The sequence below is a fragment of the Lates calcarifer genome, linkage group LG19 (genome assembly GCF_001640805.2).
Source record: "Lates calcarifer isolate ASB-BC8 linkage group LG19, TLL_Latcal_v3, whole genome shotgun sequence".
NCBI lineage: Eukaryota > Metazoa > Chordata > Actinopteri > Centropomidae > Lates > Lates calcarifer.
Window position 1 is genome coordinate 2,765,446 of NC_066851.1, and position 22,896 is coordinate 2,788,341.

At 39.3% G+C, this 22,896-nt stretch overlaps 1 protein-coding gene across 1 annotated transcript; it reads left to right on the forward strand.

Moving 5' to 3' along the window:
- The first annotated feature begins 1,874 nt into the window (after window positions 1–1,874).
- Window positions 1,875–21,738, forward strand: enpep (glutamyl aminopeptidase). The gene is made up of 21 exons (XM_018697689.2): window positions 1,875–1,931; window positions 6,902–7,675; window positions 10,385–10,526; window positions 11,071–11,205; window positions 11,317–11,437; window positions 11,993–12,147; window positions 14,168–14,281; window positions 14,390–14,524; window positions 14,608–14,673; window positions 14,812–14,877; window positions 16,073–16,233; window positions 16,833–16,915; window positions 17,081–17,217; window positions 17,791–17,846; window positions 17,938–18,088; window positions 18,409–18,482; window positions 18,630–18,734; window positions 19,076–19,249; window positions 19,675–19,815; window positions 20,688–20,769; window positions 21,311–21,738. The coding sequence occupies exons 2-21, from the start codon at window positions 7,056–7,058 to the stop codon at window positions 21,455–21,457; spliced, it is 2,865 nt and encodes a 954-aa protein (XP_018553205.1). The 5' UTR covers window positions 1,875–1,931; window positions 6,902–7,055; the 3' UTR covers window positions 21,458–21,738.
- The last annotated feature ends 1,158 nt before the right edge of the window (window positions 21,739–22,896 follow it).

The window sequence follows — 22,896 nt, forward strand, 5'->3', positions numbered from 1 at the left end:
AAACAGCTTGCAGAAGTTCAACCCAGCCACCTGAGTTTGAGGAGCCAGCCTTCTCATCATCTTCATGTGTGATATAGCAAAACTGTCCCATCAGTTCCATGTCCAAGAGAATGATCATAACTACGTCCACCTCTTATGGTGGAAAATCAGAGACTTAAATACATAGAATACAGGATGAAGGTACATCAAACTATGGTTCAAACTTTGGCTTAGAACACCTGGACAAGGACATCCAGGACAGTGCAGAAACAGTGGAAAAGGCCATACAGCCACACCAGAGGCATGTGAAATTAGTGATCTCCACCTTTGTATCAAATAACAGGGCTATTCTACACAGTATACCTGCATCAGAACATGTAACAGACAAAACAAAGAATCTTGCTTTCAGTGCAAAGAGAGAGTATTGGGGTTTCAGTGCAAAGGGAGAGTATAAGGGTTCCGCCTGAGTATAAGAAGTGATTGCATCACATTTAACATTGCACTGACAGGCCTGAACCAAAATGCTGCATCATATTGTCTACTGTTTCCTCCATGTAGTTTCCTGAGGTTGTTCTGCTCCCTATCTCCTCAGTGGGAACAGAATCCTGAGAGAAATGTGTTACCAAGGTTCTGGACACAATGATTGCCTGATCATTTTAAACCTTGGTGGGAGAGTTAGAGAAATGATCTTATTAGTCTGGAAAAAATACAGATACATGCAGCCATTGCCCGTGTTACTCGGAGCTTTGAGGATACACTGGAGAACTGGTGAGAAAGATAAGTTTTAAGTTAGATTTTTCATGGAGCTCTATGTACTATTTTCAATATGTCCACCTCCTGTTTATTTGCTATAGAATAACCAAAATGAAATGTCTGAATTGCATGTAAACACAGAGGCTTTTGTGGGTGTTTTGCAACAGTCTGGTGTACGTTGCACAAAATGTAACCAGTGGAACTGTGGCTTGACAGTGGGCAACGCCACTCCAGTTGTACTGCAAGACTGCAGATGGAACAGATCCCTGCTGCCTTCAGTACAGGCTACTAACTAACGTGGACTGCAGAGGTGCTAAGAACCACTGTAAATATCATAATCAGAATACAACATGTGTATGTGTGTGTGTGTGTGAGAGAGAGATCATATCAGTTGGTTGTAAATGTAAAATGGAAGTTGAAAGATGAACCATAACGCAGCAGAAACCATAACATAACAACACAACACAACGATCTTGCGGGAAGAATGTGGGCAGGGATTTACTTGGAAAGAAATTCTGTCCCAACCCTTATTTGCAAACGGGCAGTGAGCCCAGTACATGCATGCAGCACATTCTCTTGTTCTTTCAGCCAGAGTAATGGGCACACAGAGAGGTCCAGTAAAGAGGCTAATAGGGCTGGTAAAAACTTTATGGATGTTTTGTGACACGTGTACTGGCCCACCGATGTGGAAGCCCACTGGGATTTGTCACAGCATGTCCATCGTGTCCGGCCAGTCTGACTATAAGTGAGTTGGCAACTGTCAACTCTCTGGTAGACTCATAACACTGGCCTAAGGACTTCATTATATGAGGCCATGACAGTAGTTCATGTAAAATGGTTAAAAGATGTTATCAAGGAACTAAAATTCAGTTAAGATTAAAGGTATGCAGAGACCTCGTTGTCATTTGAATAGTTCAATTCATTGTTGGTTAAGAAGAAGGTTAACTACGATAAAAATAGACACCCCAATAAATATGTTTTTTAAAATTTTATTTCATTGTGTCTTAAAAGCTATTAAAATGTATGTTTCACATCGCACCGCTTGTTACTGTGCTAGTGCTATACTCTACAGGCCAATAGAGGGCGCCTCATGCCTGTGAGGAGCATGATGACCCTGGGAGGCAGAAACTGCAGAATAAATCCTGCAGTTTACCACTTGTGAACGCTAAAGTTGTCTGCCTCTTTGTCTACACGTTCAGGTGGGTTATTATTCCTCCTTAATGCATGTATGTTTCCCAGAACATGGGACAAGCGTGTATGAATTTGTTGTAAGGGTTAGAGTTTTGTTTTTGCCGTGTGTGTGGAAAAATGGCAGGTTGTGATTTCAATGCTATGGATGCATTTGCTAATTGTTAGCTTAGCACGTGTGGTGCATGTGAACATTGCTGAGACACAATGAGAATTTGTTTTGTTTTATTAATCAAAGTGTGAATATAAAATGTGTTGTAGAGAATAAATCCTGCAGTTTACCGCTTGTGAACGCTAAAGTTGTCTGCCTCTTTGCCTACACGTTCAGACCGCGGCAGCGGGGTTGAAGACCATGTTCCTCCCTGACACCCCTAGGTCAGGAGGGTAATATTCACACACTGTGTGCTACTACTGAACATTACAAATAGCCTCACTCCTCATCACCACATCACCATGGAGTTCACCACAGCACTATCTCTTCCAGGCAAGTTTGTCAGAGAAGGCACCAAATGCAGTGTGTGGCTGTTCCTGTACACGATGCCAGGTTTTTCAGCTCACCTTTGAGTGTGGCCGCTCTGAATGGGTACAAGACTTTGTCCTTGGAGGCCTGGCGTTAAAACACAGAGAGAGGGCCCAGAGACATGCTGAATATGAAGTTTAAGATGTTTCATCAAGACAGAAGTATCTAAATGAGAGTGGGAGAGTTGTGTATCTCGTGCAGATGTTTAGTAAGGTTTAAGATAAAGGAGCTTAACCTTTATGAGTGTCTTATCTCTATGGAACCTGAAAAGACAATAAAGATACAATATGCAGAGGAAGCTCAGGGTCAGCCTATTGATAAGCTGGTCTGTCACAACTGCTTTGATCCTTTAGCTTCTGTGGAAAGAAAACTGAATATTTAAAACCCTGGTATCAACCCCAGAGGCTGAAGTGCAAGTGATGGATAAAACTAGCAACACATTGACAAATATGCTATTTTTAATCTTTGAAGCGCAACTTGCAGGTTGGAGACCCCAGAGAATCAGTGTGTACTAAACTAGGTTTTCAAAAAATATGCTGATACTGTATATATGCTACAGTGACTTGTGGAGCCGTTTTTGTGAGAGAATTTTGCTTCCACATCTGAAAACGACAAAGCAGAAGTGAGCTAACATACTGACCATTTTAGAGCAAGACTAACACGAATAAATATGGATACAAATGCACATTTTGAAACTGAGGAGGTTGAAAATGTATATACACATACATACAATGGACCATAGCTGTACAATTATGAGCCTTCCCAGCATCCAACAGACCAGGAACGGTTCAGAGTCAGGAGAAATAACGACCACAGAGATAGAGTCTGTGTTGAGAACCTGTGGAGAACTGGTGTCAAATAATTCACACCACAACATTGTAAAGTTTACTTTCACAAATCAGGATATAACAAAACTAGTATTGGTCATCTGGTACTGGCAGACACTAATTCATGAATCTCTGCTTGTATCAGTCCGATCTCACAAATCATAATATAACTCCACACTGTGTTTTATGGTGCTGACTAATTTGGAAGTTAGCAAACATTAGAAAACAGGACTTTAGGTGCACATTTCACGTTCTCGTTGAGCAGAGAATATGTGACAATTGCTGCTACCGCCAGCAGAGCCAGAAGCTGCTGCTAACAGTGGCCTGATGAATCTGAGTGGACTGAAGGAACCGCTCCAGCAGTCAGTCTCACACGACTCTGGGTTCTACATCCCATCTTTGTTGCATTGCTGGAAACATAATCCTTCTGTCTGAGTGCTGCACACATCATCATTTCCATCACAGATGCAGCAGTGAAGCCCTGTCTCCTCACCTGCACAAAACGCATGAAAAGTTCAGTTTCTTTTCCTGTCAGGAAAATAGTGGACTCCTATGTCCTGACAGGCTGAATTATTATATACACACAGATTATTAATAAATTCGGAATGATCACAGATGGATATCACAATGTAGAACTACAGAAAAAACACTGACTTACTGAGACACAACTGCTCAAACTCACTATCACCTACCATTGCACATTACTCGAGAGTCGAGCCCAGGACACACACTCCCCTATGTGACACCTTTTATGTTTTGTGAAACATATGAACTCCTGAATTAACGTTTCAGATGGTAATTTTCAGACATTGAGTATAAATGTCTTAAAAAAAAAAACGTAAGCTGCAAGTTGCTCTTTAATGTAACTGTAGTACTACTGGAGCTAATATGTACAGTTAGTCCTAAGGGCGGCACTCATTGTGAATCACAGTCACATGTGTTACAATAAAGAGACCAGGGACTCAGGAGTAGAATCCAAGTGCAGACTCAGAGACTGGCTCACAACAAAAGTGATTTAACAAAAGAAGCAGCAAAAGCTCACTTCAAAGGAAGGCTGGTGTTAATCAGAAAGCCCAAAACGTTCATGAGAAAGAAAGCAGGAAAAAACACTGGGAAAACAGGAGCATGCAGCTTGCAGAATGCATACATAACACACACTCAGTCCACTGACAACAACAGAGGAGAGACAGGACAGTATATACACAGCCATTAATTACCAAATCAAACACAGGTGTAACAGGTGGGAAACAGAACAAAGTAAAAGCATGAAAAACATGCCACGGAAAGCAATTTCAAAATAAAACAGGCAGTACAAGGACACCTGAACCAAGAGCTGTGAGAGTCTGAACTGAACCATAAGTAAGTGTAGTGTCCATGTCGGCTAAATGAATCAATACATGGAATGTTGCCACTATTTGTGACAGTAAGTCGTTTTGTCATGAAAAAAAGGTAAGTTTGTGTCCATGTACACAAAATCAGTAAACTACATTTCACCAGCTGCTGTGAGACTGGGCTGTTTCCATGAGCAGCTTCAATGGTGCATTAAAAAACCTGAGAAAACAGGTACCAGTTTCATGCTTGGTTGAGGTGGATAAAAAAGGAAAAACACGTTGGTGAATAAATCCTGACGTACATGAAACATGTGACTCACTGTACACATCCATTCAAGTCTTCTGTTGAAGAGATGGATGTGAACAGTGAGCTTTGACTGAAGCTCTTTTAATGGCATCATCTTATTGTGTCTTTTTCAAATAAAATGAATGAGCTTAACAGATCCAACTGGATACAGCAGTGAGAGGAAACAAACATCAATTCAAGTTGTCTCTTGTAGATTTTCTGGAAATAGTTAAAAAGTTAAAAATTTGTGCTACATTTGACAGAAACAAGATGCTGCCACAAAAGCTGAGATTGTGTAGTGCACTCCATCCACAACCATTTGATGTTTTGGTGATAGAAACAAAGGATTCTCCTGGATAATGTAACAGTTCTATGGTTTATGTAACAGCCACCTGGTTTAATTTAGTTTCTCAGAAATGTCTTTTTCTGTTGGATGGCTCTAAATGCAGAGAAGATGCCAGTAATCAAGACACAGCTCCAGTTACTGAATTAATCCAAAACCTTTTTTTCAGCTTTATTGCTCAGCTTCAGCTCACTGTTGGCACAGCAGAACTTTAATCTCTTGTTGGAGTTGGAGTAGACTTTTGTTTTATGTTATTATACAGAGTGGTGCAGGGATGATGTAAGTTAGCATCGCGCCCTGGTTCCCTCCTCAAAAAGCCAATGGGATTTTTTCATTGGGTTTTGGATTACTGCAGAAAATGAAAAAAAAAGAAAAAAGAAAAATGAAAAAAGTTTCTGATCTGTACGGGTTCATCAGAAAATCTTCACAGATGAACACCACTGTTCTGATGTTTGAAGCCTAAATCCAATCTCCAGAAGTAAAAAGCTGATGTTAGGCTACAAACCAACTACACCTTCCAACTTAATTTAGCTCTGAGCTCTTCTACAAAAGCCTTTCTTCTTAGAAAGTTAGTGATAGAATGAAAGAGCATGAGTAGAAACACAACAAGGCTGTAAAGGTGGACTGGTGAGTAGACGGGTTTTCATGTTAACGTCTCTGATAACCTCTGTAGTCGCATTTAGACACTTTAGACACTAGCAACTGCCTTTTTAAGGATACATAAAGGCTTCAAACATTAGGAGTGGGGGATTTACTGACTTATTCTATGTCATAGAATAAAATGGGAAAATGTCAGGCCTAATTTCAGACATTTAACCAAAAACCCATTGACTTTGGGATGAGAGAACAGGAAGTGCTAACATGCTAACTTACTTCCTGGTTTTTTTGGATCATTCCTGCAGCTCTCTATACACAGTGCATTTTATGGCAGCCTGTTAGATTTTCTGTTTTTTGTGTAAAAGTGTAAATTTTGTCCTGGTGAACTAGGAGAAAGGTCAAGGGGTCAACAAAAGGGTTGTTCTCTGGGGATCATGTTGAAACATCTTCCTCTGGACCTTCCAGCTGGAGAAATAACCGCCAGACCAAACGTCCTCATTCTCAGGCTCTACCGCTACTGAATCAGAAAAATGAACATTTCTACATAGTTAATCCTGCTAGTGTGGTGCAATACAATACAGCCATTGTTTTGCTTTTCTGTTCACACATCTCTCTGTTGCAATCACTATTATGTTGACCAAAGAGCAAATGCAATCGCAGGCACAGTCATGTCCAAACAGACCCCTCCCCCTGTATACCCACTGTCAGCAGCACAGATTCCACTGCATCCAGCTCACTTTGAAATTTAAGTTACTTTGATGGGAATTCAAACCACACACACACACACACACACACACACACACAAAATGGTCCACTTATTTTAAAAGTTACTTGCAGGCACTGAGTTCATGTTGTGTTTACTTGCATATTTATAGAGAACAACGGTTCTGTGCGGTTTTAAAATAGAAAAAGTGAAGCTGTTGATTTACAGACAGATTGTAGATGTTTAACAGGAGGAGGCGTGTTAACAGCACAGAGGGCAGAATAAATCTCTAGCTCAATGTGTGAGATTCCCTACACTGTCTGACAGATTCCCTCTCCTCACTTCTCCTCCTCTCTCTTTTCTCCACCCCACAGCACCAAAGAGGCAAGCTTTGGATCAGCTCACACAGCTAATATAAATATTGTAGGAGCCAAAGCCTACAGCTCTGACTTCAGGTCAGCCGTGCAACTTTTCACCTGAATAAAGTCGCGTTTTAGTCTGGTGAAATTTGTAGCTTTGGAGGTCGCCATGGTTGACAACATGGACTTGGAGAAGCAGCAAAAGCGTTACTGCATCCGTGGTAAGCATGTAGTCATCATATGTGTGACGGTGGTGGTTTGCTGTTTGGCGGTGGGCCTTGGGGTGGGCCTCTCCAGGCCAGCCACCCCCACCCCCACCCCCACAGCAGAGCCTACCCAGCCCCCTCCACCTGAGAGAGGGCCTTGCATGCCTTCCACTGACTCTAGTGGGGACTGGAGGAATTTCCGTCTGCCTAGCTATGTGAACCCAATCCACTATGACCTGGCTCTGGAGCCAGACCTGGTCCAGGACACCTACACGGGCACTGTGGACATCCATGTGGAAGTCAGCAAGCCCACCCGCCATCTATGGCTCCACATCAGGGAGACGTTTGTCAGCGCCATGCCCAGGCTGAAGAGGCTGAACAGCCAAGGGGCCCAGACGGAGGTGACGGTGAAAAGCTGTTTTGAATACAAACTTCAGCAGTATGTGGTGGTGGAGGCCACAGAGGAGCTGCCTGTCACCGGCCCAGGAGAAGTGTATGTGCTCAGCCTGGACTTCCAGGGCTGGCTCAACGGCTCCGTGGTGGGATTCTACAGGGTCATCTACACCGAGCTGGGGGTCACCAGGTAAGTTCTGATTTGATTTTATCCTGTCATAAACAAGAGACACATAACACACATGTTCTTATATAGAGCAGACAAAGAGAAGAAAGAGACATGTAGACAGAAGACAGCAGATATGCTTGTAGGAAACATACTCGCTGACTGGATCATGTTCAGAGACAGCAATTCTTTTGAATGAATGAAGCTCTACATTTATTAATAGCAGCAGAGTCCAGGATGGTGGTCGGGGTGAATGGTGGGAGACAGAAGTTCACATCCAGAGTCCCAATGATGGATTAGGCAACAGAAGCACTTTGGTTATGGTTAGGAAAAGATTTTATGAAGTGTAAATTGACAAATTATGTCTGAAGTCACTATGAACTGAAGAGCTGTGAGAGTCTTAACAAAACCAGAAAATTGTTTCAGTATGTTAATCTGGTCTGATCTGGTCACAAAGATTTCCAACTGTACAGGAAACATCGTTTCTAGGTGACAGGAGACAAAACACAGCCTCAACCTTCTGAGGAAGAAATGCTACTGACACTCTAACGCTTTAACACACTAACACTTAAAGATGTTTATTGTCTAAACATATTTGTTAACCAGTCTGCCTTGAAGACATTAAATCCATATGTGAATTATTTGTACATGTGTGTGTAATCTACATGATTGCAAATAATGTAATAATGGTAACAAGTATTCACTGATTAAACAGAAGTCATTGCAGCTTCAGTGGAGGAGCTGTCATTGTTTTTGACAAAGACAAAGTTAAATTCTTAAAAACTAAATTATTGTCAAAAGATAATCTCAATATAACTAAATCTGGAAAGTTTGTAAGTAGTCTTTGTTTGCTTCAATAAGATTCTACTTTAACCCTTATTTTCCCTTTAAATTTTCCTTTAAGTAGTTTTCAAGACATAGTAGAAAAATAAGAATATGATGTATTGTGTATCTGCTTCTTCATGTCACTGAAATGCTATGTTGCAACTATCTGGCTGCACCATCCAGTGGAAATATGCTGGATCTCCTTTTCTAAAATAACATTAGATATGTTTTCTCCACATCAAGCCTGATACAGGTGGTACTTTGTTTAAAGTTTAGAATTTTGGAAGTTGAATCTTTGGTTGGCTCTGTATTTTTTACAGATGATCTAATGAGTTCTGATTCTTTTTATCAACACAAGCCAGGAAATTGCAAATAGCCCTGAATATTCACAAAAATCACCAAATATTGAGATTTATAAGCATCACTCAACAGTGACAATGATGACCTACTTGTGGGGATCAGGAGCTGAGGGGTCAGACAGCTAAAGACTGTTCAGAGCCTGTTTTGGCTCGAGTTGACTAATCAGAGGAGTAAATAGACAATACAAAGCTTTCTAATCCAGGATTAAAATCCTGACACTTAAGGTGATAAGGTGGTGATACGGACTGCAGGCTGTATCTCTTACAGTATGTTAACAGTCTGCTGCAGCATTGTACACACAGACAGAGGCACAGTCATGAAACTTGGTAGAAACCAAAGCATGAGTGACTTGTTCAAGAAAGGCAACAACATCATGTAGAGTACTGGGTCAGATGTTCCTCTTATTATTTCACTGTACACTGATCAGATTTCAGTTAATGATTATGTTTATTAAACACTTAATATAAAAAAGTATGTATAGATAGATAGAAAGAGTTAAATGGAAAATAAGAAAAACATTAGAATATAGGAAAGAAAGGAGAAGATCAGCTGGCAGCGCTTTCAATTTTCCTTTTCTTTCCCTCTGTGATCTCTCTCCAGTGTATCTATTTGAAATAAAGATGAAACAAACCCTCAGCAAAGCTCAGATATACTTTCATTGAAAGCCAAAATCAGCTTTGCTGTGATCAGAGGAATCCAGCTGATAACTTTGGCTGGGAGCCTAAACTGTGATCACTAACAGTCACAGTTACTTGTGTGTGTAAGAACTGTAGAGTGAGTCTGCAGTTGGAAATGGAATGAATGATGTATTTTTTGTCACTGTGTTTAAAAAACAAATAAAAACACTAGTTACTCATTGCTATGTAAACTTCTTACTGTGCAATCATTAACGTACTGTTAAATTATTCTGATGGCTGTTTAAGTTAGTGTGTATATCCCACAAAAACCACACATTTTAGACCAGTTTTTTTATTACAATACTTTCAACATTAAAGCCTAAATTCATCCTTGAGTCAGTTCCAACTCAATGTCTACCTTGTGGCTTTTTCTGGACCATTAACTTCATGTGGTCTTCATCAGTGGATGGAATTTGTTCATTTGTCATGGAGATACTACTGATGAGGACTGTACAATATAGTAGAAAACCTAGAAAGTGAACCTTGATTTGGGATTATTTTGTAAAACTAGTCCAGATCCAGACCAAAGATATCCATTTCAGTCCCTCAGTTGGTTCCAAACAGACATTGATGGATTGGCTGAATCACAGTCTCAATGAAACTGATATCATTTCAAGTCTACAGTGACTCAAAAGCCCGATTGTGAGTAGCAGTCATCTTACTTTAACAATAAACACTGCCCTGGTCAAGTCTGTTGGGTCTGCAGTGTTTCATACATCATAACCACGTCAGAGCTTCTCTGGGATCATGTTTGGTACCAGAGGTGGTCTCACTGAGTAATGACAAGCTACTTCAACAGTTTTGGGGGTTAAAAGCTACAGGAAGAAGACATACACTTTGTGTAATAATTTGCCCTTTATTTGATCACCAGAAAGATTGCTGCAACTGATCATGAACCAACAGATGCCCGCAAGTCATTTCCCTGCTTTGATGAACCCAACAAGAAGGCCACGTACAAGATCTCTATCACTCACGATGCTACCTATGATGCTCTGTCCAACATGCCGGTGGAGGTAGGACTCAAGTCAGCAATGCTAAACATTAACATCATATCAAAGTGCATTCAGACTGGACACACAAAGGAATCCTAACATAGCACTGGATTTACCAAATTCAGTTAATCCCCATCTAAAACCTTCTCTCCTGTAAAAGTGAAATGCATTCTTTGAAAATAAGAATATGTAACAATATATAAAACACTGCAGTGACATATGAATTAGCTGATACATCTATTACAGTTATAACACTGTACTGCAATAGCAAACAACTCCTACTGCTTTGAATTCCCTGTACAGTTACTTTGCTAATAAAACTGTTCATAAACTTAGCGTGGCTGCTGCAGATGGGATGTGTAAAATTTCTCACTTTCCCGTGGTTGGAGGTTAAAACAAACAAACAAACAAACAAAGGGAAAGCCAGGCTTAGAGTGAACACTTTGCATACCAAAAGCAGGGGAATCAATCTTGTGCCTCTGTTTTTGGTCCAGGGGATCCACCCAGTTCTACAGGCTGAGTGACATCCACATTAACCCATTAGCCTTTTGCTCTGCCTCCCCAGGGTGCCCCTCAACAACTGCCCGGCAATAAAGTGAAAACCTCCTTCCAGAAGTCTGTTCCAATGAGCACCTATTTGGTATGTTTTGCTGTACACCAGTTTGGTTATGTGGAAAGAACTTCTGCTCGAGGGATCCCTGTAAGTTCACAAAAAGCACTGTTGAAATTATTAGAATTGTACTTTTACTAACATATGTATACTGCCAGACACATATCAATACACACTTGTGTGTTTTGTTTTCCTCTGCAGTTGAGGATCTATGCCCAGAAGAGTCAGTTGGGAACTGCAAAGTATGCAGCTGACACAACTAAGATCATCTTTGATTACTTTGAGGAGTATTTCAACATGACATACTCCATCTCAAAACTGGGTATGTTCAGACAAGCTCTCTCATATTAATTGAAATTTTTTTATCACTACAAACTGAGCAGGGTACCTGTAGGCACACTAACCCCTGTGATTCACATACTGTTATACTGGTACTGTGTTAAGGATATCGGATTTACAGTATTTACATTTACTTTATTTTGTCTGTGTTTCACCTCAGTGAGATACATGCTTTGTTCCTGGGGTCACAGAGTTTTCCAGATAAGAATAACAAGTCTAAAGGTCCATAAGAGAGCCTCCCAGTGGCTGCAGTTTTATTTCAAGGTGCTGACTGTTCCAAATAAATCTGTCAGACAGTGCAGCATATCTCAGCTGTGGTGGTAAAATACTCAGAAACTCAAAAAAAATGTACCTGGGCTACAACATTGATTTCAGAGATGTGTGGCTGAACAGAGTTTGTGATTTATGTCTGTCTTTCCAAACCAACTTAAAATACATTAAGTTATATTTATATCTGCTTCATTCTTTGTCTACATCTGATAATGCAGTAATGCTACATAATATGTGAAGAGCTTACCTCTTTGTTCTCTTGATCCAGATAAGATAGCCATACCTGACTTTGGTACTGGTGCTATGGAGAACTGGGGCCTCATCACCTACAGGGAGACCAACCTGCTGTATGATGAGAGCCAGTCTTCCTCCTACAATAAGCAGCGAGTGGCTAGTGTTATTGCCCACGAGCTGGTTCACCAGGTAAACTATCTAGTTACTAATTACTTACTCTGCTTATTTTATTTGTGTAATGGGACCATGTGGCACATGTGGCATTTGTTATGTTGCATGTATCTGGGAAATGGTAAGTACTGTTTATTTCAAGTGCTCATACTTGAGCATTTCACTGTACTATGTACTTGTATTTCAGTATATTTCAGGGACAAGCTTTGCCAGGGCCACTCTACTTGAAGCACCAAGTCCCAACCAAATACGCCAGGGCAAGAGAATAAAAGCCCAGAAATTGAGTTTTTAAACCACAATGTATAATGACTCCAGACATACTCCAGTATGGTGACAATAAATGACTCTGTTGTAAATGTATACACGTAGATATTTATTTAAATGTTTGAGGTAGGGAACTTTGATATATTTACATCATCTAGTAGTAAATGACTTTAATTGTTTTGCAGTGTCAGACATATTCCAAGTTTCTTCAAAGCTCATTCAGAGGTGATATAGCTCCCTTAGACTAGATCAGTTATATGCAGATAAATTGCTACATTTTGAGAGGATGTGAAGAGGGAGCAGGAATAACTCTGAGGCTTTCTCAACATAAAGGGTTTTTCTTAGTTATGCAATTCAGCCACATATGATGGAAGAAGTTCAATTATATGATGGCTTTTAACTTTATTTCACACAGGAGTGGGGAAATGTCCACAGGATGAGTTCAGAGTTCAGAACTGTAAATGTTTAAATCCTTTATGCGCCATCGTTAAAGCTTTTTATGATGCATGATCCGGGAATATTTCTTTCCAAGACATTAATTATTTTACTATGATGGGAGATAAGATGAGTTGAGGCAGTCAATAAAGTTTTCTGAACTGTTCAGAGTTACAGGAATTAGAGATCAGTTGTAGTTCATTTTGAATATGTTTATAATGTATGTACAAATAGTCTTCTGGGTGACAGTAAACCATGTACAGAAAAGCTGGGGTGGATTACCAAAGTGAGCAACTGTTTCAGGTATATATACATATATTTATATGAGGTAAAACTTTAGAGAGATTGCTCCAAAATACAGTGACAAAACACAATTCAGTTTACAAAATGAAAATTATTATTAGAGATGACTGAATATAAGCTGAAAAATAAAATATAAAGTGATACACCATTGCCTAGTAGAATAATAATAGAAGTAAGCTAAGTAGGAGAGTAAACTAAAGATAAACCGAAATGAAAATGGAAAATTAATATTGACAATGACACTGAAAGCAACTTTGGCAGTGATCTGAACATAGTAATAGTTGCACATGCTGTGGGACTAATAAAGATTTATCTTATCTTAAGGATCATCTTATCTCATTAACAGTAATATAAAAGTAATGAAACTAAACCTTGAAGTGAAAGGTTGTATGATTAAGAATGGTCTGATCTGGTCTAATGTTAATCATGTAAGCAGCACATCAAGTCTTGATAGAGAATAAAACAATGTAGTCTGGAAAGATGCAACAACATTAAGAAATCCAATCCAATCCAAGTCTCTCAATTTAAGTCAGTGAATGCTATGATCTTAATTTGATTTTATTCTGTAATTATGCAGGTCATAGTGGTTGTGTTGTACTAGACTACATTATACTATATACCATACATGTTTATAATAGGTTGTACACCATCATTTAAATAGATTTGTAAAGAGACTATTTGGAACCTCTTTGCATAACATGGTGACCCAAGTACTAGACCCCATGGTCTGTACTGGGTTCAGATCTGGTGACTGGGGACGCCACACACTGTCAAAGTCATTGAGATCCTTTTTCCTCATTCTGTTTGATGTGAAAATTAACTGAAGCTGTCATTAACTAAATTAACTATGATGAACCTAAAATGAAGCTCACAGTGGTCGTCACCTTACTGTGTGCTTCTGAATTAGAGACCACATCCCAGATTGAAAGCCTGCCAGGAATAAATGGGATGGATTCTGTTAATTCCTTCCTGCAAATCCCATGTGCAATTCCCTTTGTTTGGACACTCAAAACCCATCTCACTTGTCTTTTTCCAGTGGTTTGGGAACATTGTGACCATGGACTGGTGGGATGACCTGTGGCTTAATGAGGGCTTTGCCAGTTTCTTTGAGTATGTTGGTGTGGAGAAAGCTGAACCTACCTGGGGCATGGTGAGTTCTTCTTTAAAGGCACAACAAAGTAGCATCAGACTATTTGTCACACCAACAGTGTGAGGACTTCAGTACTTTGAAACTTGCCTTGTGTCATCTCGTATACAGCGAGACATCATGATCATCAGTGATGTGCTTCCCGTAATGGTGGACGACGCCCTCCTCTCCTCTCACCCAATCATTGTGAATGTGTCGACCCCAGCAGAGATCACCTCTGTGTTTGATGCCATCTCATACAGCAAGGTATGGCTTAGCAACAAGATACAAACACAATGCATCATGTGTCATGCAACAAAATCTAATGGAAATGAATCAACCTTTTCCAGGGAGCGTCCATTCTCAGGATGCTGGAGGACTGGATGGGTAAAGATATGTTCAGAGATGGCTGTCGAGTAAGTCAAACACTGTGGCGTGTAGATAATTAACAATGATTAACGTTCATTAACATTTCAAGTGCTCCAGAAGCTGAGTGGTGAAAACCTGTCCTTTTGTCCTTTTGTCCTTTTCTCTTCTTTTTCTTCTCTCACCAGAAATATTTGAAAGACTACTACTTCAAGAATGCCAAAACAGCCAACTTCTGGACATCTCTTGCCAGTGTATGTTTAAACTTTATCAGATTTATCCTTAATTTCTGTATAATGCAGATTAATCATTGAAGTAAAAAGTGAAAGGATTCTTTTTGCTTTCTTTATTAATGTGAGTTCTGAAGATGGATATGGATTCATGTGCATGCTAAGTACAGAGCTGGACTCAGGATGTGATTAGCCTAGCTTAGCATAAAAACTGGAAGCAGGGTGAAAAAGCAAGCCTCAAAAATAAACCTTGAAACTGACACCTCAAAAAGCTTAGCAATAAACACATCTTCCCTCTAAGTTCAGTCTTTACAATGAGATTTAAGAATAACAATTTATGATTTTAGAGGGAGTCATGAGCTGGAACTTTCCCTTGAAAAACAGATCAATGTATCCATCCACCATGTATCCATCCTTATGTTATAACCTGGCGAGTCATAGGTGGGCCTGAAAAAAAGAGGGAAATGAGACAAAGACAGGAAGTAAAAACACCTCAGACAAAACAGGACAAGTAACTTAAAGGGGAGACACAAGGGGAAAGAATACCAAAATGAAACAAGAACACTAGAAATACTAGAGGAATAATTATTTCCAAACTAAAATCAAGAACTACAGGTCTGGGTCATACACACAGAGAGACATCAGTTGGACTACAGCCAGGACATTATGCAACCTGGAATACAGTGAGTTGTTCCAAAACACTAACCAGCTACATGCAGAGCAAACAGAGATGCAGGTTGGCACCAGGGGTCATCACTGCTGAGTACTTCTGTACAGTGTGTCCAGCTGTAGTGTGTGTTGATTATGATCAACAGATTATGGTCTTGGTTCCTGTGCTAGAGCAACCTTTTCTGGCTTTATGTGTCTGTACCTACCTATTTATTTATTTAATTATTCAACCAAAAATAGTTCTAGCACTTAACCCACTGTAAACGGTCATTTGTATGTCTCTTGTTTGTGTATGGAATAAAACCAAATGTGATAAAGTGCATTAATGGGAGTTTTAGAGGTGTTGCTAAGTGTTTTGTTGACTAGTTGCTTCCCCCTGCTTCCAGTCTTTGTGCTAAGCTAGGCTAACCATGTCCTGAATCTAGCTCTTTAGCTCTAATTGAAATCAGTGTGGACATTGCACTCTGAGACAGAAAACAAATGAGCATATCTCCCAAAAGCTTTGTCTGTGTATGTGTCTGAACATTAAATTTACCCTCTCTGTCCTCAGGTGAGCGGGTTGCCAGTTGCAGAGGTAATGGACACATGGACCAATCAGATGGGTTATCCTGTGCTGGACCTGTCTGTTTCAGAGACAAATGCCAAGCTGAGCCAGGAGCGTTTCCTGCTGGATCCTAAAGCTGATGCCAACCAGCCCCCTTCACCTCTTGGGTAGGGGATGCAAAGAGGATAGAAACTCAGACCTGTATTAAGTGAATTATGATGTCATTACTCTATTTTGGCATCATTACCCATCAAACAATGCAAAAGGTCCAAAGGCTACCAAATACTTTTACAAGCTTCAGCTGTGTTTCTTTTGGCCTGCGATCTTTCTTCTGAGTTCCCATTACAAAACAACAAATGATGCTAAAACTGTAACACTGTGCTAGGCCCACCTCCTCTCATTTTTGCTCTCTTCTCTTCTATGATAAGATATAACATGAAGTGTAGAGGCCTGTTGAATTAGTAAGACATTTAAGTCTTGTTGGATACCCCTTGATTGTGACAACAGGTCCTGATCATCTGACCTTACATCTGTTCCAAAATGGGTGTAAATGAATGATGAGGACAAAAACTGCACTGACTCCAAAGACTATTTTTCAGTTGCAAAAATTGTGAGCCAATACATGGCCTATGTTGACTGATAAAAATAGCATCTGTTCTGTCAGGCATGGTCAACCAGCTGGGGGGAGTACGTTAAAATATTAAACAAGTCATTTCCTGGTTTTTATGTCAGTGCATTGATAACGATCAATGTGTTTTTATTACAGGTACAAGTGGACAATACCAGTGAAATGGCACTCTGTGAAAAGTGACAAGAATATGTTGGCAATGTTTAACAAGAGCAGCACAGGTATTATGTTCAGTATTGTGTAACAGTTTGTGTGTGTATATATATATATATATATATATGTGTGTGTGTGTGTGTGTGTGTGTGTGTGTGTATGAATGTGTGTATAGACTGATTCATCCAGCCATTTTCTGTGCACACTGTCACAATGACTGTGTTGATTTTCAGAGCATGTCATCAGTAACTACTCGCTCTCAGAGGACGGTCTGCTGAAGGTTAACAACGATCACATTGGGTTCTACAGAGTAAACCACGACGACCACATGTGGAACACTATCAGTCAGCAGCTTCAGAACAACCACAGGGTAACCTGACCTCAGACATGTTTGCACACACTATCAAGTTTAGTTTTACTTTTCTTTTTACACTCATTATTCTTATTCAGAGAGTTTCAGAAAAAAAAAATCAAAGTCATAATATTCCAAGAGAAAAAGTCACGATTAAACGGAAAGTAAAACATCCACATGCACTCTAATCCATCCAGACTAATCATAACATCTGAAATTTTGCCTATGACCTTTTATTCCAATTATAATACTGTGGCACTGTTAATACCTTTACGTATTTAGACATCTTTTACTGTTAATACCTATAATCAATCCATTATATGTCCAAGCAATACATAAGCATGTGATTTAAAACAAATAAGCAAATTTAGTGCTGAATTTATGTATTTATTTATTACCTTGGATGCTAATGCCTTAGCATGGAGTGGAAAAGGAAGAGCAGAAATAAGATAGAGAACTAGAGCCAAAAATGACAAATGACCTACAAGGTATTCTTTAATTTCATGGGGACGTTTAGCCTTCACACCACAGCCTTCAATGGCATCACTGTTGCTGTTACATTCATTTTCTATTTGACTCATTTTCTTTCAGGAGTTTGATGCAGCTGATCGTACAAGCTACATTGATGACGTTTTTGCTCTTGCAAGGTAAAATTTCCCCAAAAACGTCCACTGTCCAACAATTCATGTTGGCAGTCACATACAGAGGCTATAAATTCTCTTTCATTTCATCATTCAGGGCAGACATTATAGATTATGGTAACGCCTTCAATCTTACAATGTACCTGACAAATGAGACTGATTACATAGTCTGGGACCGTGTGGCTTCCTCTATCGCCTATGTTCGGGACATGTTGTCAGGCGATGCTGCACTCTACAAAAGGTTTCAGGTAAGCAGGCTGCTAATCCGTTAATATGATACCCTTGGATTTACTTGTGATCTAAACTTTCAGATAACTACCTCAACAAAATCAATATAATGTCACTTTTTGAACAAAACTTTTTCATTTAAATCAGAAATCAATCACTGATATAACGATGTGGTTGCTGTAATGGGTATGTAAAAAACTTACCCATTACCTGTAAACATGTGCTGTGTGTTACTGTGGAAACATCACATCTTTTCTTTAAAAAGATGAGGTAGGTCAGTGAGATTTCATATAGTTTCCCTGCATTGATTAAAAACCATTTTCTTGTTTTTTTTCTCCAGAAACTCTTTCGTGATCATGTTAAAGCAATCTCAACACAACTTGGATGGAACGATGAGGGAACACAGATACAGAGGTACACCAGGAACAGTGTATATCTATACAAACAACACTGATGTCCATTAGAGATCTGTCCCTGATTCTTTACAATCTACAGTTACAATGTTATTGCTGTTAAACAACTTTTGTCCTGATTCTTTTCTGCTAAATGTGTGTTTGGCAGGTTACTGAGGGAGACTGTGCTCAGTATTTCCTGTCAGATGGGAGATCAGGAGGCTCTGAATGAAGCCTCCCATATCTTTGACCAGTGGATTAATGGAAGTCTCAGGTATCACCACCCCACTGTGTTCTCAAATTAAACATGTTTGTGGATTATCTGTGACCAGTTTTATACCTTACAGTCAGACAATAAAGTATTCTAAAGTAACATACCTACAACTTAAATATTGTGTATTTTTATCATACCATAACCAGCAGAGTGGACATCAGAGCCAACATCAAGATATATTGTTATTTATTTTTTTAGAAACCATTGCTCTTTGACTCTGACAGTCTTCACCTCTGTGTTATAATGACATGGTGCCGCACTAGAAACATTTAACTCATTTTTACTGTGAATGAAATTTATATGAACTTGATGTTAAAATTTCTTGACCTTTGGTCCTGCAGCAGTGTGGCTGTGAACCTGAGGCTGCTGGTCTATCGATATGGCATGAAGAACTCAGGCACTGAGGAAAAATGGAACATAATGTTCCAGAGGTACAGAGACACTTCTTTGGCTCAGGAGAAGGACAAGCTGCTGTACGGACTGGCCTCTGTGGAGAACGTCGAACTTCTATACAAGTAATGACAACTTCTCATTTTTACTGAATGATACAGTAAATACAGTCAGTCAAATAGTGATAGATGTTTACAAGAAACAGTCGTAAGTGCTGTTTGCCTTACCCATGGTTAAGCTAGAAAAGATAAGAGGGAAATCAATGTAGTGTAAGAGAGAGATTAATTTAATGTATCATGCATAAAACTATAGAATTATACATTTAGAGCATGGGTGTTTTCTCTGGTCAAAAAAGAAGAAGATTGTATTTGAACATTTTATCAGAGATATAAACAATTTCTTGATGCTATTTTGAACATAGCATGAGTTTCATTGTTTGAGTGGGTACAAGACTCTTCTGTGTTTCAGTCTGATGTTATTTGACATAAAATCTCACTTAGTGCAGCTTTAAATCATTATGAAGAGTTAATACCTTTCTTCTGGCCAACAGGCTCCTGGAGGCCACTAAGAATGAGAGTATAATTAGGAGTCAGGATCTGTTCACTGTGGTTCGGTACGTCTCCTACAACCCTCTGGGACAGACCATTGCCTGGGACTGGACCACACTAAACTGGGACTACCTGGTCAACAGGTCAGTGCAACGAGGCAACAACCACAGCTGACACCAGCAGGCTGAGACATTTAACAAGCAAGCTAGCATAGCCCAAAAGTGGTTCCTCTTGGAACCTGAACAAGCTTTAAACATGTAGTAGCAACAGTACCGTGTTCCAACTTCCTTAGTCACTTAGTGTGCAAAGCAAAATACAGGGATGTCATTCCACAGGGTTTAAGCAAAACAGTAGCTAATTGTGGCTGCACTGGGGGTGAGGATGGACTGAGGATGATTAAAGGCACGGATCTGCACTCAGGGCTATAGACTGGACTAAGAATGTGGACTAAACACTGCCTTACAGCAGCACTGTCATCTGTCATTAATAATATATTACTTGTGTTCTAGCACTTAAGGATAGAATGATTGCAAATATAATACAAAAATATAATATATAATAACCTTAATCTCAAAATATGAAAAAAACACTTCTATGGACTTGATGGACATTTTCAGCTGTGTTTCTGTCCAGCTGATGAATGTACCTGCAGTCATTCTGACATACACAGTCACTTTAGACACTAACATGACCTTGTTGTTGTTGTGTAATCACGCTGGGCTGTGTTTAACTAACCGGTGTGTGGCAGTTGAACAACACCACGTGACTCAGTAACAGCTGATAAAGATTAAAGCTGTTCAGGAGATAAAATGACACAGCTCTTTTAACATAAGGAAGTTGCTGCTGATAGGAAAGGACAGAGGGCAGAGCAATGCCTTATGAACTGTGTTGTGTGTGAAGAGGTGACGTCACTTCACTGAAACTGAAGAATGAAACACACTTCTTTTCTTACTGTCAGAATACACTAAACTTCAGTCAAAACCAAAAGTTGACAATGAATTTTCTTTCTTAACAGGTACACCATCAATGACAGGAACCTCGGTCGTCTGCTCAATCGAATCACCACCACCTACAACACAGAGCTGCAGCTATGGAAGGTTAGCGGCTCGCTCCAGTCCAGCTTTTCACTGTTAACATGATTGGCTTTAAGATGTTTTCTTCTAATTTATGCTGCACTGAAGACTGGGTAGATGTTAGTTTGTTTTCACAGTGACCTGTGCAGTTATTATTCTTTCTTAAAGAAATACTCCACTAAAAATATTTCTTTCAGTAGACCTGAGAGGTCTGGATACTGTCTGTGGTCATCTTAGATTATAGGGCTGGATTAAAAAAAAAAAGAAAGATTTTCTGATTTCTCTCTCTCTCTCTACATATATATATATATATATATATATATATATATAGACTCAAACGGCAGTGTTCTGAATCAGCTGCAGACCATTACAGTAGTCAAGATAAAGCTTTACTTACTGAGACATGAATCCTTTAACCCTCCATATGTTCTTGACTACACATGACCACACCAGTTGAAGCTGAGCAGAGGTACAGTGCTGGATATTGTTTGAGTCAGGGGAAGAAGAAGTATGGCACTCTGTGTTGAGGTTTCTTGTGACACATTTCTCTATGCTGGTCTTCTAGATGGAACATTTCTTCCGTCTAACACCTAATGCTGGTGCCGGGGAGATGCCGAGGCAGCAGGCACTGGAGACAGTGAGGAACAACATCGAATGGATCAGAAGGAACGAGAACGAGATCAGAGGGTGGCTGGAGAACAATGTGGCCTGAAACAGCACTGATGTAAAATAGAAAGGTGTCAGCTGCCAGTTTTAATTTATCACTGAAGCCTTTTCCTCTCCAGTTTTTATTAACAATCATTTCTAATCTTGTGCCAAGCACCAGAAGGATATTTATACTGCTGCTTCTCCTGTTTGTACTGAAACCTTAACAATTTTTGTAAAACTTTAACTTGTAAAGAAAATCTGAATTAAAGTGTTTTCAACAAATCACAGATTAAATATTTGTATGATACATTGTTTTGAACGGAATTAAAATGACTTTAAATCTGAGGTGTTGGAGTCATGCTCACTGAAACTGTATTTTCAACCGTAAAATGAATAAGTTCAAATCAAAAACATCTTGAAGTAGTAGTAATCCCATTCCAATACTCTGAGATAACTTGTAATAAATACTGTAATTATACAGATACTTTGCCGATAGAAGATTTTACAGACAACACATGATCAGTTCATAAAATGACTGCAATAGATGATTGAACTACTGGCACCACTCCATCATCTACAACATTAAAATGCTGCTTACATGTTACTTCAGCAATAACAAATGAATAATTTGCTTCTTTTACACATCATTACTCCACCAAGAATTCATTCTGTCCATGTTGGACACACAGTTTTCCTCTGGTGCCACCCTCAGGTCAAAACGTTAACACCTGAGATATCACATCGTTCATTCATGCTCCTACGTAAGGTAAATGAATCATTTTGACTCTAACAACTTTCCCCCTCAGCACAACCTTCAGCTTACAAGTTTTCATTTTTAGCTACACTACCGGTAAGACTGGAATAACTTCCAGACCTGAGTTCACTGATTTCCCCCGACTCCTCCCGACCTGCTGTCAGCTATTGTGTACAGTTACAGCTACACTCTTCACTAAGTTGTAACAGAAAAAAACAATGTTTTCATTATTAATGTATAGTAATACATTACTTTATATTATTTATTCTGTTATTTATGTATGTTATTCATTTTAATATTATTATAGTGTATATATTGTTCAGATTCAGTCTGCTGGATACATTTACATACACATTATATAATAATCCTGAGAAAAGCAACATACCTGCTGTTGTATGATGACTACAGGTACTTGACTGAAGACAAAGAGGAAAAACAATACTGAAAGTATTTTTGTTGTAATTTTCTTGAGGTCAGTGTGTGGCTTCAGACTTTTAATCTTGTTTCACAAAAATGCCAAATGCCATGAAAACATGAAAAGCTGAACTTTGCTGTTTAAAAAAATAGATGTTATATCACTCATCAACCAGAATCCACTACCAGCATCCTGGTTGAGTTTACCAGAAAACTAACTGTAAAATAAATGACACAGAATCAGAACAAAGTTTCACCTGTCCAGTAATGTGATTCTATCCAGTGCTGCCAGATGTTGAAGTATCGTACCTGAGGCTTAAAACATGCTGCTAAGA

Coding starts and splice junctions, on each gene's coding strand:
- enpep (XM_018697689.2), top strand. CDS start 7,056: ATGGTTGACAACATGGACTTGGAGAAGCAGCAAAAGCGTTACTGCATC. Junction 18,735..19,075: donor TGGATTAATGGAAGTCTCAG/GTATCACCACCC, acceptor TTGGTCCTGCAG/CAGTGTGGCTGTGAACCTGA. Junction 20,770..21,310: donor CAGAGCTGCAGCTATGGAAG/GTTAGCGGCTCG, acceptor CTGGTCTTCTAG/ATGGAACATTTCTTCCGTCT.